The sequence below is a fragment of the Dromaius novaehollandiae genome, chromosome 17 (genome assembly GCF_036370855.1).
Source record: "Dromaius novaehollandiae isolate bDroNov1 chromosome 17, bDroNov1.hap1, whole genome shotgun sequence".
NCBI lineage: Eukaryota > Metazoa > Chordata > Aves > Casuariiformes > Dromaiidae > Dromaius > Dromaius novaehollandiae.
In genome coordinates, this window is record NC_088114.1 from 15,100,984 (window position 1) to 15,115,138 (window position 14,155).

General features: G+C 36.8%; 1 protein-coding gene across 2 annotated transcripts in view; it reads right to left on the reverse strand.

The window, feature by feature from the left end:
- The window catches only part of MED13L (mediator complex subunit 13L), a 211,017-nt gene that overhangs the window by 42,826 nt on the left and 154,036 nt on the right, over positions 1 to 14,155 (reverse strand). For both annotated transcript variants that reach the window (XM_026119072.2, XM_064522314.1), the window contains 7 exons: positions 13,552 to 13,743; positions 8,470 to 8,632; positions 7,513 to 7,617; positions 3,323 to 4,051; positions 1,624 to 1,846; positions 598 to 703; positions 65 to 189 (listed from right to left, as the gene is read on the reverse strand). In XM_026119072.2, coding sequence (XP_025974857.2) covers positions 65 to 189; positions 598 to 703; positions 1,624 to 1,846; positions 3,323 to 4,051; positions 7,513 to 7,617; positions 8,470 to 8,632; positions 13,552 to 13,743 — 1,643 coding nt within the window. The remainder of the gene's footprint in view (positions 1 to 64; positions 190 to 597; positions 704 to 1,623; positions 1,847 to 3,322; positions 4,052 to 7,512; positions 7,618 to 8,469; positions 8,633 to 13,551; positions 13,744 to 14,155) is intronic.

Sequence of the window (14,155 nt, forward strand, 5' to 3'; positions counted from 1 at the left end):
AACATCTTTCTTCTTCTTTGCCAGGGTTTAAATCTACAGAACATTCAGTCCTACAAAAACTTACACCAAGCTCATCTTCATCTGAATTATCAAAGATATTATCTAAATCATGAAGTGATGGAGCCAGATCTGTCACCTGTGTGAGGCTACCAGAGCCTACTCGGCCTGCAGCATTGTCTTGCCGGGTATCTATCAAAAAAAAAAAAAAAAAGAAGAAGAAAAAAGGGAAAAACTGATGAGAAATGTGAGCAAACATAGGAGACAAAATTGTGTCTTTACTTTTACTCATCACTCTAAACAGGGAAGAAGCAGGAGTCAGTGAGGCCCCTTCTCTAAGATGTATCCTAGAAATAACCTTGCTGTAGTGGAAGCTCATGCTGAAGTTTTAGTCAAGCACCAAAAGCCAACCAGGAAAGAATAAAGGCACTGCTCAACTTTATTCTGCTTGTTCTTTTTATAACAACAAATATTTTTAGAATATTTTTGTCCAGCTCAGACAGCTGTCTGTAACTCTAATGTCACAGTAAAATGTTTAGCATGTAATTTTTCTTTGAGTATTTTAATTTTTGCAGAGTAACTAAAAGAGCTTTTACTCACCTGTCTTAGGAGCAGAACTGAAAATAGACATGGCATCTTTCCCATCAGGCACTGGTGTAGGATGACCTGTTGTGGGGATTTCCTTGGTACCAATTCCGTCTTCTGACTATACAAAGAATCCAAGAATTTTTCATAAATGTTAATTTAAGCTATGTAAGAATAACCTGTCACGTCAATAGCTTTCCTATGCCAAGCCATATGCAGGGCTCTTGATTCAATGCTTTGAGAAGCCCAGAATATTTTAAGAAGGAAAAAGGACAGTTATTTCCTATCTATGTGCCAGGAAAAACATGAAGTAATATTGCGTATCAGTTATGAAGGATTCTATATATATCAATTAAGTTTGGTGACCAGTACAGATAATTAACATGCTCGTTCTCTCTAGAAAACATACCTCCTAGAATTTTAAAGTGTGGTAGCTATCTATAGGAACAAATGAGGAAGAAAAGCCAGACAATGAAGCAGCATTATAATGGATAAGATTAATAGAGAGGGAGAAACATCAGACCACTGGAGCAGCTGATGGCCCAGGAATGATGATCAAATCACTCCGCCCCCACCCATGTGGAAGAGCTCTAAGGAAATGTTCAAACTAATATAGTGTCCCTGTCACAAATCCACTCAGCAGAAGGCTAAACAAGTTTTGCCCAAGGGAAGAAAGATGAATTTGGGCTGGAGAGATCTGAGCTTTGCAGGGAGGTGATATGTCAGGCTGGAGGAAAAAAAAAAAAGAATTATCAAAAAAAAGAAAAAAAGGAGCAAGTTCTTTCTTCTCTACAAGTGAGCATAAGACTTGAAATATTTTATTTCTTAGCTTATCTCTGGAATCTGCTGCTGGTCAGAATGAAGATATATAAACCAGCAAATACCAAGTCAAAGTTTTTTTTCCTGTGCAGTAAAGAAATACCAGTCCCTCTGAGTTTGATCTGTGGGGTAGGTTTGTGTATTCCTGAGAGCTGTACAAATACTCTGCTACAGTAATATAACCATAATAAGGATGTTGAAGACCTTGGATTTACAGATTACCTTGTTCTTTTTCAAAGGATCTTTGTCAGCCCCAAGTTTGCATTTTTTATTGCCAGTGAAGCTGTACTTTATATCACCATCTTCAAAAGTGTAAGGATCACTAGCATCTCCCAAGCCTTCCCCAGGCTGATGTATTAGAGGCAAGGGGTCAAGATAGTTCAGCATCTGCACTGGTTTGTTGTCTTCCAAAATTTTAAATCGTTTATTAGGTTGTGCTAAAAGCCTGAAAGTAAAAATAAACAAACAGATAATGCCATCATGAAGCAAAACATGCCTTTTGCAGCAAACAAAAATAAAAGCTCTGAAGATCTGTAGCTGTCACACACACAGAGCCCATATTCCACTCCATCCTCCTTGATATAGCAGAAATATCTTTTTCCTCAAATGAAGCATACATTTCCCTTCATTTAATATTAAACACCTTGCTGTACTGAGAACTTCTATTTTGGGACAATGAAAAAAAGAGTGAATCTTATCACTATAATATAAACCACAGTATTTTGAAGTGCACCCAGCCTTTTCAGCCTAAACTCCAAAATAATTACCAAAATTAATTTTGTCATAGCTCAAAAATTCTTTAATTGTTTTTACCTTAAATGTTTTTATTAATTATCCTTTGATTAAGTTTTGCTATGTGTCGTCTGAATGCAAAGATAACTTTTAATTTTAAGCCTGTGTAACATTAATTTAGCTTCCGAATTTTAGAGGTTAACAATTAAATAAATAAATAAATAAATAAATAATATCCTGACCCCCTCCCCCTTTTTATTTTTAAACAAAGGCAGCTAAAAATTCCTGAACATTAAAACTGTATAGGTAGTTCATACTCTTCACTGAGAAAGACAATGTGTGTTAATTGTATTTTTTTTCTATGGTAACATTTCTAAGAGAAAAGAAATCACTCTTTTGGATATATAAACAAGAAAGTCTGTTAGAGTTTTCAAGTTTCAATCCTACACAGACTGAATTAATAGTAAGGCCTCTATCAATTTCAAAGATCACGTACTGGGTTCACAATACTGACACTATTACAAAAAAGTGGTATTCCATAACATAATATCGGTTACTACTTATGAAAAGCGTGGCACAGTGCAACTTTAAAACCACACGATTAGATAAGCCACACTGAAGTGCCTGTACAGTACCATAAACAGTTTTGTCTGTCCTCTGTCTTGTTAAAACCAAACACTGATGCAACTGTAAGGTTGCAAAACTGAACACAGCTTTTGTTTTTTAAAATGCTCAAAAGAGGTAAGCTTAATAAAACCCTTACACCTGCTCAAATTACTTTCATAGAGATTACAAAAAGATTTATCAGCTCCGATAATGTCCAACAAAAAGCCAAATATGAAAAAGAAGAAGGATACTACAATTTTAAATTTCTATTTAAGTATTTAACATCAATGCCAGCACAGAGTATCCTTGATGCTAAAATGAAGCCTTTTACTTGTTGCGGAATTTTTATTTGGGAGTAAAAAAATTACATGCAGAAACTGCTATTAAAAATCTCTTTCCCTTAGTTATTTTCCTACCAATTATCACTCTTACACAAAACTGTCATAGCTAAATTCTATCATCTACACCCACATCATCCTTAAGATTTTGATGCTGCAGGGAACTGCACGGTTACAACTGAAAACGGAGTATAGTCATGGCTATAATTTAATAAACCATGGTTCAGAACAATCTTCATTCCTACCTTTTCAGTGCCGTGCTGTCTGAGTTTACTTCCATCTTGGCATCATATCTCTCACAAGGAAGATCTGGCGGCCTGAACTCTGGATCGTCACTTGGTGGGACACTGTAGGTCCTCCACATATCTAATGAGTCATTGTTGTGAATTATCCCACAGTATAATGCTGTCTCACTGACCTCTGCCATCAGAGGTAACCTCTGTCCAACAAGAACTGTCCTATCATCTAAGCTGGGCAACGGTTGAAGTTCCAGCCCGCTGCCATAGAGCGCGGGGTTCACAGGTACTGATGGTGGGTCCAGGTTCTCTGGTTCTTGACCTCTTGGCTGGGGGCTAAGTGTGGGAGGCAGAGGGGAAGTAGGGGAATGGGGTGAATCCATAGGATTCATATTCATTTGCTTGCTTGGATTTCTAGTAGGTATAGATAGCGGCTTCTCATATTTTCTGGAGTTCGGGACTTCTATAGAGGGTTCCATTCCTGCTAATCCCAGTTTCTGCCCTGATGTGTCCTGCTCCATGCATAGCTCTTCAGTCACAGAGGGCCGATGGTGAAATGGCATCAAGGGCCTTTTTTGCAGTTTATCTCCTTTTTCCTGTCTTTCTGTTGTTTTGTGCTTTGAAGAGGCAGGAGGTGGCAATGATGAAGAGGATGATGTTCCCACACTGAATCCTGGCTGAGTTATTGTTGGGGGACGGCTGGAGCCAGCAGCACAACGCTGTTTGAAGACCTTGTGCCTGAAAGCAGAGACGGAAAAAAGTCACTTTATAAGGCTATCTGATCTAATGAAGAAAAACAAACAAAAAAAAAAACAAAAAGAGGAGCTTCAGGAAATCTTATATCTATTCCTGATGTTTTCACAGATTCTGCAGTGGTCATGTGATCTGGACAAGGCCATTCAACCCAGCTTGGCTGCAGTTTCTCCAACCTATAAAATGGAGAATGACAGACCCCAGATAATGGTATTATATGGAAGGAAGATTTAATGTTTATAAAAAGCTTAGAAATGCTCAGATGGAAGATAACATAAAGAAAAAAAATTCAGGCTACTGTTGTTTTCACTACCCTAAAGAAAGATAGCCTTTCAAACAAACAACTACTGTGGAACTACACTGCTTCTTTGGTACGGTCTTGAACATCTGTTACAAAAGATACTGATCTGAATTGTTTTAGTTATGTTCACAGATGCAATACGCGGCAGGCTGCTTTCATGGCAGTTCCTTCCAGACCAGGTAAGGAAAAATAAGTATAACTTTACTCAAAAAAAAAAAAAGAAGCAGCTACCAACTGATAAATATAGCATGAAGAAATATTTTAAAACACTTCAAAACCCAAAACACAACAACATACAGTCTTTATTAGCTTCATATTTTAAGATGCCTTTTTTCAGTTTATACCCAGTATCTTTTAAAATGGGAAGCACAGGGCTGAATTTCAGTATTTCAGGTAGTGCTAAACAGCATTTTTATTATATAGCAGATGGTCCCTGAGGATGTTACAGTAGAGACGTTTAACTTGGCCATTGTCTTTCCATACACATTTTTGGTTGGTTATTTGACCATGCTACATGTGGTTCCAGTCTGTATTTTTATTTGCTGTTTTTTGTGAAAGAAAAGCATAAACAAGTTGAAAGATGTATTGTCTATAATATTTATACCTGTTTAAAGTTAAATAGCATTGCAAAATAAATAGCACATCACTATCACAATGAAATATGAATCACTCCATCCTTATTTCTTTTTATAAATCACAATAACTAGTACAGAACAAAAAATTTATTACACTTATCACAAACACAAGACAAGCTACACTATCTCAAGTGACCTACTAGATTGTAGAAAACTAATTCTGTTTTTATGACTTAGTTATGAAAAAAAAACAAAGTTTTGCAGTGCACAGTGGCTGCCAAATGTAGCATCTATAACTTCTTGTACGTACTAGTACATCTTTTTCCTGTCACCATCTATGTTGCATACTATTTTCTTGGTTTGATTTGTGGGCTTTGCTGTTACCAGGACACATTGCAATTTCTCTGCCACAGCAGATGGTCTTTAGCTGCAATCTCCCATAATGCGGAGCTGATGCCCTAGTAACTGAAGATCTGCCTTAAGCATGTTCTTATATATTTCATTGATTTAATTATCCATCATTCACTTTATTCTAACGGATCCCAGAAAATTACTTTAGACAGTCTGTTGTTCAACATATAAAGTTGGGTCTATAGAAGATTCAATTTGATGCTGAGTACAATCCTTTAAGAATCCACATTTAAAATCATATCTTCACATTTATACTGGCATTTATACAACACATACAATGGGTATGGTATAACTAAACAATTAGACTAGTATTACAGTAGCCGTCCAGCCTCTGCAGCTATGCAGAAAACTGCATGGCACATATTTATTGCTCTTTGAAGTCAGGCACCTCCTTCATTTTAAGCATAATGTGATAATTTCCCTGTTGCTGTGTTGGATTTTTATTAACTCCAGCATGATTTAGTCACCAGTGGAGGTGTTAAGAGACATTGTGAACTACAAATGCGACTGAACCTGTTTATAGATTCTGGTTTCCATTGTCCACTATTGGTTTGCCATGCTTTCTGGGTGAGGCTGGACTTCAGTCTTCTATAGAAAATGCTTGGCATCATGACAAAACATTTATTTGTTCTACATTCTTTAGTATACATACAACCAACAAGCAATCAGGGGCAAAGAGCAGGCTGCGAGACAGCAATACTCCTGCTTCTGATACAGCACAGAGTCTGTCCAGGTTGAACATTCTGCCCTCTATATGACACACACTTCTCCACGTTCATTTCTCTCTTCTTCTAAATGCACAGAGAACAATCTGTTTCATAAAAGAAGTCAAACACAAAAGGTACAAGGGCACAACCTTGCTTCATTCCATTTTGGACAATGGAAATTTCTAATCAACAACCTTTGAGTGAGAGTGAACATTGTATTCATGAATTTCTCTGTACCGCCAAATTTATTCAGAAAACTCCGCAGAGACCATCTTGGCAGATAACACATTTAAGGATCTGGCTACACAATACATTAATTTTATTGTTAACAGCATTATTCTGGAATTTGCCTAATTGCTAAAACAAACAAAAAGCCCCCAGACATGCCTCAACCAGCCCAAAAGCAAAAAATTGGTTCTGCCATGTCACTGACCTTTGCGTTGACTATTATTCTGGTAAAGACCCTTCTTGCAGTTGTGGAAAAAAACAAGATACCAAAGTGGTAAGCATGACAGGATCAATGTTTGTTTGACCATATAATAGATACTTACATCTGTGAATATTTAAGAAATAACTTCTTTATGTCATAAAAAAACATCTTTATCTGTCTTGTAATTAGATAGTGACCTTTAGGATTAAATATTTTGGTAGAAAAACCACTGCAAACTGTTGTTCTGGCCTTGCAAAATCTCCCTGATAATTCTAAGACTTCTAGTAGAATTGGTGGTGATACTTGCTGTTCCTGAGTGAGTAGTACTGTAATTTTATTTAAGCATTTATCAAAGATGACAGGTGATTTAATAAACTCTTAAAATGTTTGCGCATGTGAGCTGTGGTGGTGGTTTTTTTTTTTTTTGATCAGTTGACAGTGGTTGACCATGCTGCAAATTCTATTGTCCTGGGGGTCTTCTTGGTGTCTGATGAGGCATGGCAAACTGACCAGAGGTAGATGGACTAAATGATTCTTAGGGATATTTTTCTTCTTTCTCCAAAAAGGGAGACCAGCATTATCCCTAAATCAGGAGCTCTGAAACGTGACAAACCACCGTTAACTCTGATTCAGCTACACATAACTTGTGGTGTGAGCTTCTGCCCCTCTCCATTGTGAGGATTACTTCTGCAAGATTTGGAGTACACAAAGATAAAGGTGAGAGACAAAGCTCACACCCCTGAAAAGCCTGAAGGATGAGTTGAATACAAGAAGAAATGCTTGTGCCATCCTAGCCCCCATTCTATATTCTCTAATCATTTTTCCACTCAAGTTGACTGCCGCAAGCAGACAGTGATAAGAGATTCACATTAATCACCTGAATATGACTGATGACCACAATTTTGATATTAGAGTATCCTCTTCTCTCAGCTAAAACATATCTCCCTTTTAAAAGTGCACCTTTGTCTGAATTAAACGGAACTCTTCCAAAATGACAAATGTTTACTCTTTTCAAAGCTCACCTGGAACAAGAACAACTGACTCTTTGGACTGGATCTACAAAATCCCAAGAAGCAGTATTGTTAGGAACTTCTTCCTCCAGATTTGCAGTTGTAACTTGACTCCTCCTGAGGAAAAAAATAATATATATTTTACTAGCTATCACCTTTTATAAAATAAAATTTTACAAATACATATGCATAAATACACACACGTTCCCTTCAAACAAAATACCATCTACTTCACTTCTGAAACAGAACTCTGTATTTAACAGTAGTTCTCCCTACTAAGCCTTAAAACTTATACTTTGATTTATATGGAGGATATCAGCTGTACATTATATTGATATCTTTTTCAGGAGCCTGAGCATAGGAATCAAGGGGCAAGCAAATTAAACTGAATCTGGAAAGGTTTCTGACATGTCCAATGAGTAAACTGCATAGAAATAATTAAACAAAAAAAAGATTTCAAGCTGCGTGCAAATCATGCTACGAATATACTTTAAATCTCCAGTAATAAAGAGCTACGATACTAACAGCAACACTTTACCATATCCTTGACGATTAGAATTTTAGTCTGATACATATGTAATACTTTTCCCATTACTAAACTTAGAGTTCTAAATATCAAATATACACTGTTTGTTCTTCAGTCATCCACCATTCAGTCTACTAACTACAACTGGAACTAAAATCTCCACAATCGATAAATCAGAAAACACCTAGCTGAAGGCACAAATTTTAAATATGTAACCTCAAAAACAGTCACAACTAAGACACACAGCTGCAAATACAATGTTAATAGTGTTAGGAGTCTTCAGCTGAATACGGTAACAAATTTTATTTCATAGTACTGTTCTGCATCATTAACTTTGATCAGTGGCAAAAGAATTCCATCAGGAAGAATGTTATCTAAGGCAACAGAATCCTGGTTTTAACTACATCTGTTAACAAACAAAACCATCAGAACTACTTCCTTACTTGGACTGTGACCTGTTGAGAATGCATTCCTTCCAGACACGGTGGACCATATGATTGTGAAATTTTGGAGGAATCTTGCCTGATTTCTTTGGACTGTGTACACTGACTGTCCCCTCCTGTACAGCTGAATGGCTGATAGTGCTCTGAGAGCCTCCGCTTTCTCCTGCAATATAAATTAAGCAGTAATGTTATCGCCACTGTTAATATTCGCATTTAATAGTTCTTTCTGTTGACTTCACAGTTGTTCATGTTCACTAGAAAATGCTTAAAGCATCATATGAGAGACTGAAACTACATTTAAAAGAAACATTTGTTTTGGGGGTAACAAAGACGGGACTAGGAATTCGAAAGTTATAAATTGGTACATTTGGAATCCAATTGTTTGAGCAGTGCACTTCATGTGATATGATATACTCTGCCTCTTAAGTGGAGGTAGTTTGGAAAGTCCTCTACAGCCTTGAATTGTACCACTGAAAAATATTTTGCAGCTGTAGGGTTTGTTTGTTTGTTTTTACAGTTTTCTTGGATGTTAAAGTTGAAATTATAGAGTCTTTGGTGGTTTAAAGATCAATGCCATTATAATACAGATGGTTCTAAAAGTAAACAAGTCTATTACAAAATATGAGATAATTTATATATACTATATCAAAGAGAGAATCGGTTCTTTATACTAGAAGTAAAACTTCACTAAGAAGCAAGTATGACACTTTCTTTATATTAAAAAGACCAAATTTAACTCTTGCTTCCTTTCTATGCTTGAATTGAAATATCAGAATCAAAACTTAGTTTGGTAGAATCTTACAGTTTAAATGTATACTATTACAGATGCTGTTAAACAGTTGATCATTAATATACACACTGTTAACATAGTATGTGAAGTTTTCTCAGTAATATTGCATGTTTATCAAGGAGATAACAAATGAAGATATTATTCCAACACGTTAATAGTCATAAAATTCTGATTGGCATTCTGCACTTCATTTCTTTCTGCCTGTGATGCAGAAACCTTACTAGCTATTGTATAAGCAGATGTTTCTTTTTCTTCTGTGAAGTATGTTTTTGTTTAGATTAACTGAATTCTAATACAGGCATCTTTGAAAACATGAGCTAGAACAGTAGAGGGAGCTTTAGGCTCATTTGGCCTGGTGACTTGAATATCCTTGTACTCTATGTTCTGGATGGGAAAGTAAGTAAGGATATGCCACATTTTAACAAGGTCAAGTTAGTGTACAGAATACTTGGTCCTTCTGCTTGACACTATTTAAGAAGCCTTAAGAATGAAGCACTGAAAGGATTAATTGCCATACATCACTGCATCTAACATAATAATTCTCCTGGTTTCTGTTAGGTGACTTTCAAATGCAACTTATAATACTGTGCACAGGCCTTCAAACCCTGTATCTGCTTTGAGCCTTCATTTGCAAGTTCTCTCTAGTTAGAACTTTCCTACTTCTCTTTTCTTAGAGACTCCTGTTATCAAAGTGGTAGTCAAAAATATAAATTCCTAGATCTACTGAAGCCTGTGGCTCTAACAACGTATTTCGTTGGCTTTCAAATGCTCTACACCACTGTTTGTGAACTTGTTAGATTTGTAATAAAATGCACTCTGATTAAGTTCAACTGCATCAAAACTTCAGAGATAGCAAATCCATCCTGCTTTTCAAGGGGCGGGGGAAAAGATGTATATATGTACATGTATACAATTAAATAAACATAATGCATACACATATATATTTCATAAGCTACTAGTAGGACAGTTATAACTGCTAGTAAAAAAGAAGCAAAAAAGTGTGATGTAGAGAGGAGGATAGCAAATACAAGACAGAGGATAACCAAGGGTTTATCAGAGCTGTCAAGGTATGTTTGAGCATGTGAACTACATTTTCCAAAATCTTGCAGTACTTCAGTAGTATACAGTATATCAATACATGGCACGGCATAAAATAGCGCTTCAGAGCGGGCAAAAATATTTTGTTCTCATACACTGATACTGATTTTTACCCATGAAAATCACTGACAAAATACTGGAACAAGCACACACGCACACACAAATAACTACGTGATATAGTGGTATAAATAACTAGAGGACACAAACAGCCACTCACTATAAGACACTTCACAATCCCCACGGTGTACCCTGTTTCTACACATGAAAAATCCCATTCTCTGGTTTCAGTAGCAATTTATTTTGTTAAGCGCTTTAGAAACAATCATGGAAAATATAGCTGGAAAAGACCTGCAGAGATCACCCAGTCCACTCCCTGCTCCCAAGCCGGATCAATGGCACTCTCATTCCAGAAAGACATCTCACTAACCTATTCTTAAAAACAAACAAACAAAAACCCCCAAAACAACAAACCTCTCTGCTAGCGGAAATTCCGTAACTTCCCACCAGCTAGTTTATTCTAATGCTTCATTATCCCTACCAGAGAAAGATTTTCCTAATATTTATCCCAGATTTGCTTTGCTCTGTTTTAGGGCCATTATTTCTCATCTCTTCTACCCTGGACACAGAGAAAAGACTGTTCTTTTTCCTCCTTTTATCTGTCTGAGGACTGTTATATGGTCTCCCCTCCAAATCTCTCTTCTCTAGATTAAACAATCTCTGTTCTTTCCATCTTTCCCTATTGGCTCTGTTTGCAAAAATCTATAAATCAGTCTTACTGCACTTTTCTGGATTCCCTCCAATTTGTCCACACCTTTTTTAAGGAACAGTGCTCAAAACTAGACATGCTACTACAACCATATTTTTATCAGTATGGAGGACTACTGAAGGATTGCTCACGTGCCTCGGATTAACCCAGTTTATCTATCCCATTTACCAGTTCTGAATTGCATGCCGTATTTTTCCAAACCATTTCTCCAACTTGCCGCAGACTTTTAAAATGGTATAGGATATAATATAATGGGATCCTTTCATTATTCTCTGGGAAGGCATCCCTCTTATTACAGTGTCATACTGTCCTCTTAAGCAGCAGCAGAGATTAAAACAGAAATTGTGACTGCCAGATTGAACAATATGAACATTTTAAAAAGATTCTAATAGCTTAAAGACATTCTAAAACTGAATCCCCTTGTGAGAGTGTACAAGTTTAACAGGAATCTGAAAATTCTAAAAATAATAGCAGTATTTCATATTAAAATACAAAAAGATACTGCAATACAAGATTATTATCTAGAAGTTGATGGTCTTGCTCCAGTCAGGTACTAGTAAGCTAACTTGCTTATTTTAACTGTCATTTGCCTTAGAAAACACTATACAAAGTGAATTTATATCTCATGTTCTACATCATCAATGGCATATTATGTATAAAAAACATATAGAAATTCTATATTGTTACTGTCTTTATTGCAAGATGAATATTTTTGATTGTCTTCATATACAGCACTAAGGTGCCTATGCATCTGAAACCATTCACGGACAAGTGAATGCAAACAAGTACTTCTGTAGCAACAAAGCCAATGATACCTTGTTTTCTTTGGCTTTGCCTCAAGATTGATCCCTTTGATTTGACAGAAGCATCTAATAACGGTTAAGCAAGCTCTGCAGCCCCCTCATACCTCAGGGAGGGCATTAAATGCATTCCTTACCCCCTATGTGGATGCTTACTCTCACAGAAAGTTGTAGGAACTTCATGCCTTTGAGACTTCTATGGCTCTCCAAAATTTGGCAGACACTAATCAACAAGTTCAAAATAGTACTTTCGTGTTTAGTTTGCAACTGCTTTGAATACTTTCACAAATTAAGTTTAAATTCATTATTCCACTCATGTATTTTGAATGGGCAGTATAAACAGATGTTCTCTGACAGATGTGTACTGAAGATTCTACTGCAACTGAGACTGCGATGTTTCCTGGACACTTCTGGCAGATGAAGGCTGTCCAGTGGTGAGTGCTCTCTAATGATTTTGTTAACATGACTCAAGTTAGCAGCTCTTCCGTGAACTGAAACTTAATTCCAAATCAGAGTTAATTGCAAATGCTAAGATGCGCCAGTACCTGTGAAATTATTATTAATAAAGGTCATAAGGACAGGTGGAGAAAGCTGGGATTGCTTATCCTTGAGAAGGGAAGTCTAAAGGGTGATCTTATCAATTTGTATAAATACCTGATAGGGAGAGTACAGACAGAGCCAGACTCAGTGGTACCCACGGACAGGACAAGAGTCAATGGCCACAAACTGAAACATAGGAAGTTCCATTTAAACATAAGAAGGGGCTTTTCTCACTGCTAGGGTGGTCAGACATTGATACAGGTTGCCCAGAGAGGTTGTGGAGTCTCCATCCTTGGAGATATTCAAAACCCAATTGGACACCATCCTGGGCAACCTACTCTTAGCAGCCCCTGAGGAACATGATATTGAGGATCTACCCATCCATTCTTCAGTTCTACTGATAATCAAATACAATACTTGGTATGTAGAGACATTAGAACTACCATGAATTCAAATGCTTGAAATGGGCATACTCCATACAGATCAAATACATAACTGAGCAGTAAATATTATGCAGCACTCTGTGTGTCATCCTTAGATAATGCAAAAGCCTGTGTCAAACCATTTGAGAAGCCCAGCATTTTATCACCAGTTCCAGAGACTTACACACTTCTCTTGAATTGCCCCTAATTAAAACTCTACTGCGTTGAGTAGAAAGAGTTACTAGCACTTCCAATTTTTAATATGTAAACATGAATGCTTAGTTAGGTGTGGTCATTCTTGATCTTACAAGAAGAGTTATGTACTCCTGTACATTCAGTGTAGTTTTGTGCAACAATAAAACACTTCAGAAACATGAACAAAATCTATTCTAGTCTTTCAGGTATTTGCACTGCTTCAAAGACAGTGCAGTTCTAGAAAACCAAGCTGAAATGAATTCACCAAGTTTTATTTAAAGATGAGCTTTTTGCTGGGGTTGTTTAAAGCATAGACCTTCATTTTCCACAGACTTATGGAAAAACTCCTCTCTTAACTTCCAGTCTTTATTTTCTGTCTTTAATCTGCTACTATTCACGTATTTATCCTCACTAATCATGAACTATGTAAAAATGAAAGAATGACTCATGCCTCCTAAGTTTATTGCCTACCTATAATGGCTTGCTCTGGAGAAGTGGGTGGAGTGAGCGGCATCCCGCAGGTACTAGCAGGATCCTTCACGCTTCCAAGCCCCTGCTGTCCCACATTTATATGGCCTCCAGTATTGGCAGCACTCTGTGACATAGGGATGTCACTCTGGGAGATGAGTACAAAGGCTGAAGGATACACCATCCTTACACCACCTGCAAAGAAATGGAACAACACAAGTCTTAGATTTACCTTATGTTATTTAGCAGCCCCAGCTCCTTCATCTTGTTTTCAATTAGACAAAAATTATTATCTGAAATACAAAGACCTAAGGAATTTCACAGACTAATAACAAGTCCTCTAACCCTCTACAGCCAGAACATAGCTGAAAAAAGTAGCCTGATAGTGTGAATAATAGCATGTGGGATACAGGGACTACAGAAGCTTGAGGCAAGATAACTAGTCAGATGTTCCAGTGTCAGGAGAGCTACAAGAGAAGATAGGAAAATTATAATGGCTGTTTCTGACTAATTAGATTTTTTCTTTTTCTTTTTCTTTTTCTTTTTTTTTTTTTTTTTTTTTTTAATTAATCATGTGGAGGAAAATAATCCTTCAGGCAGAATACTG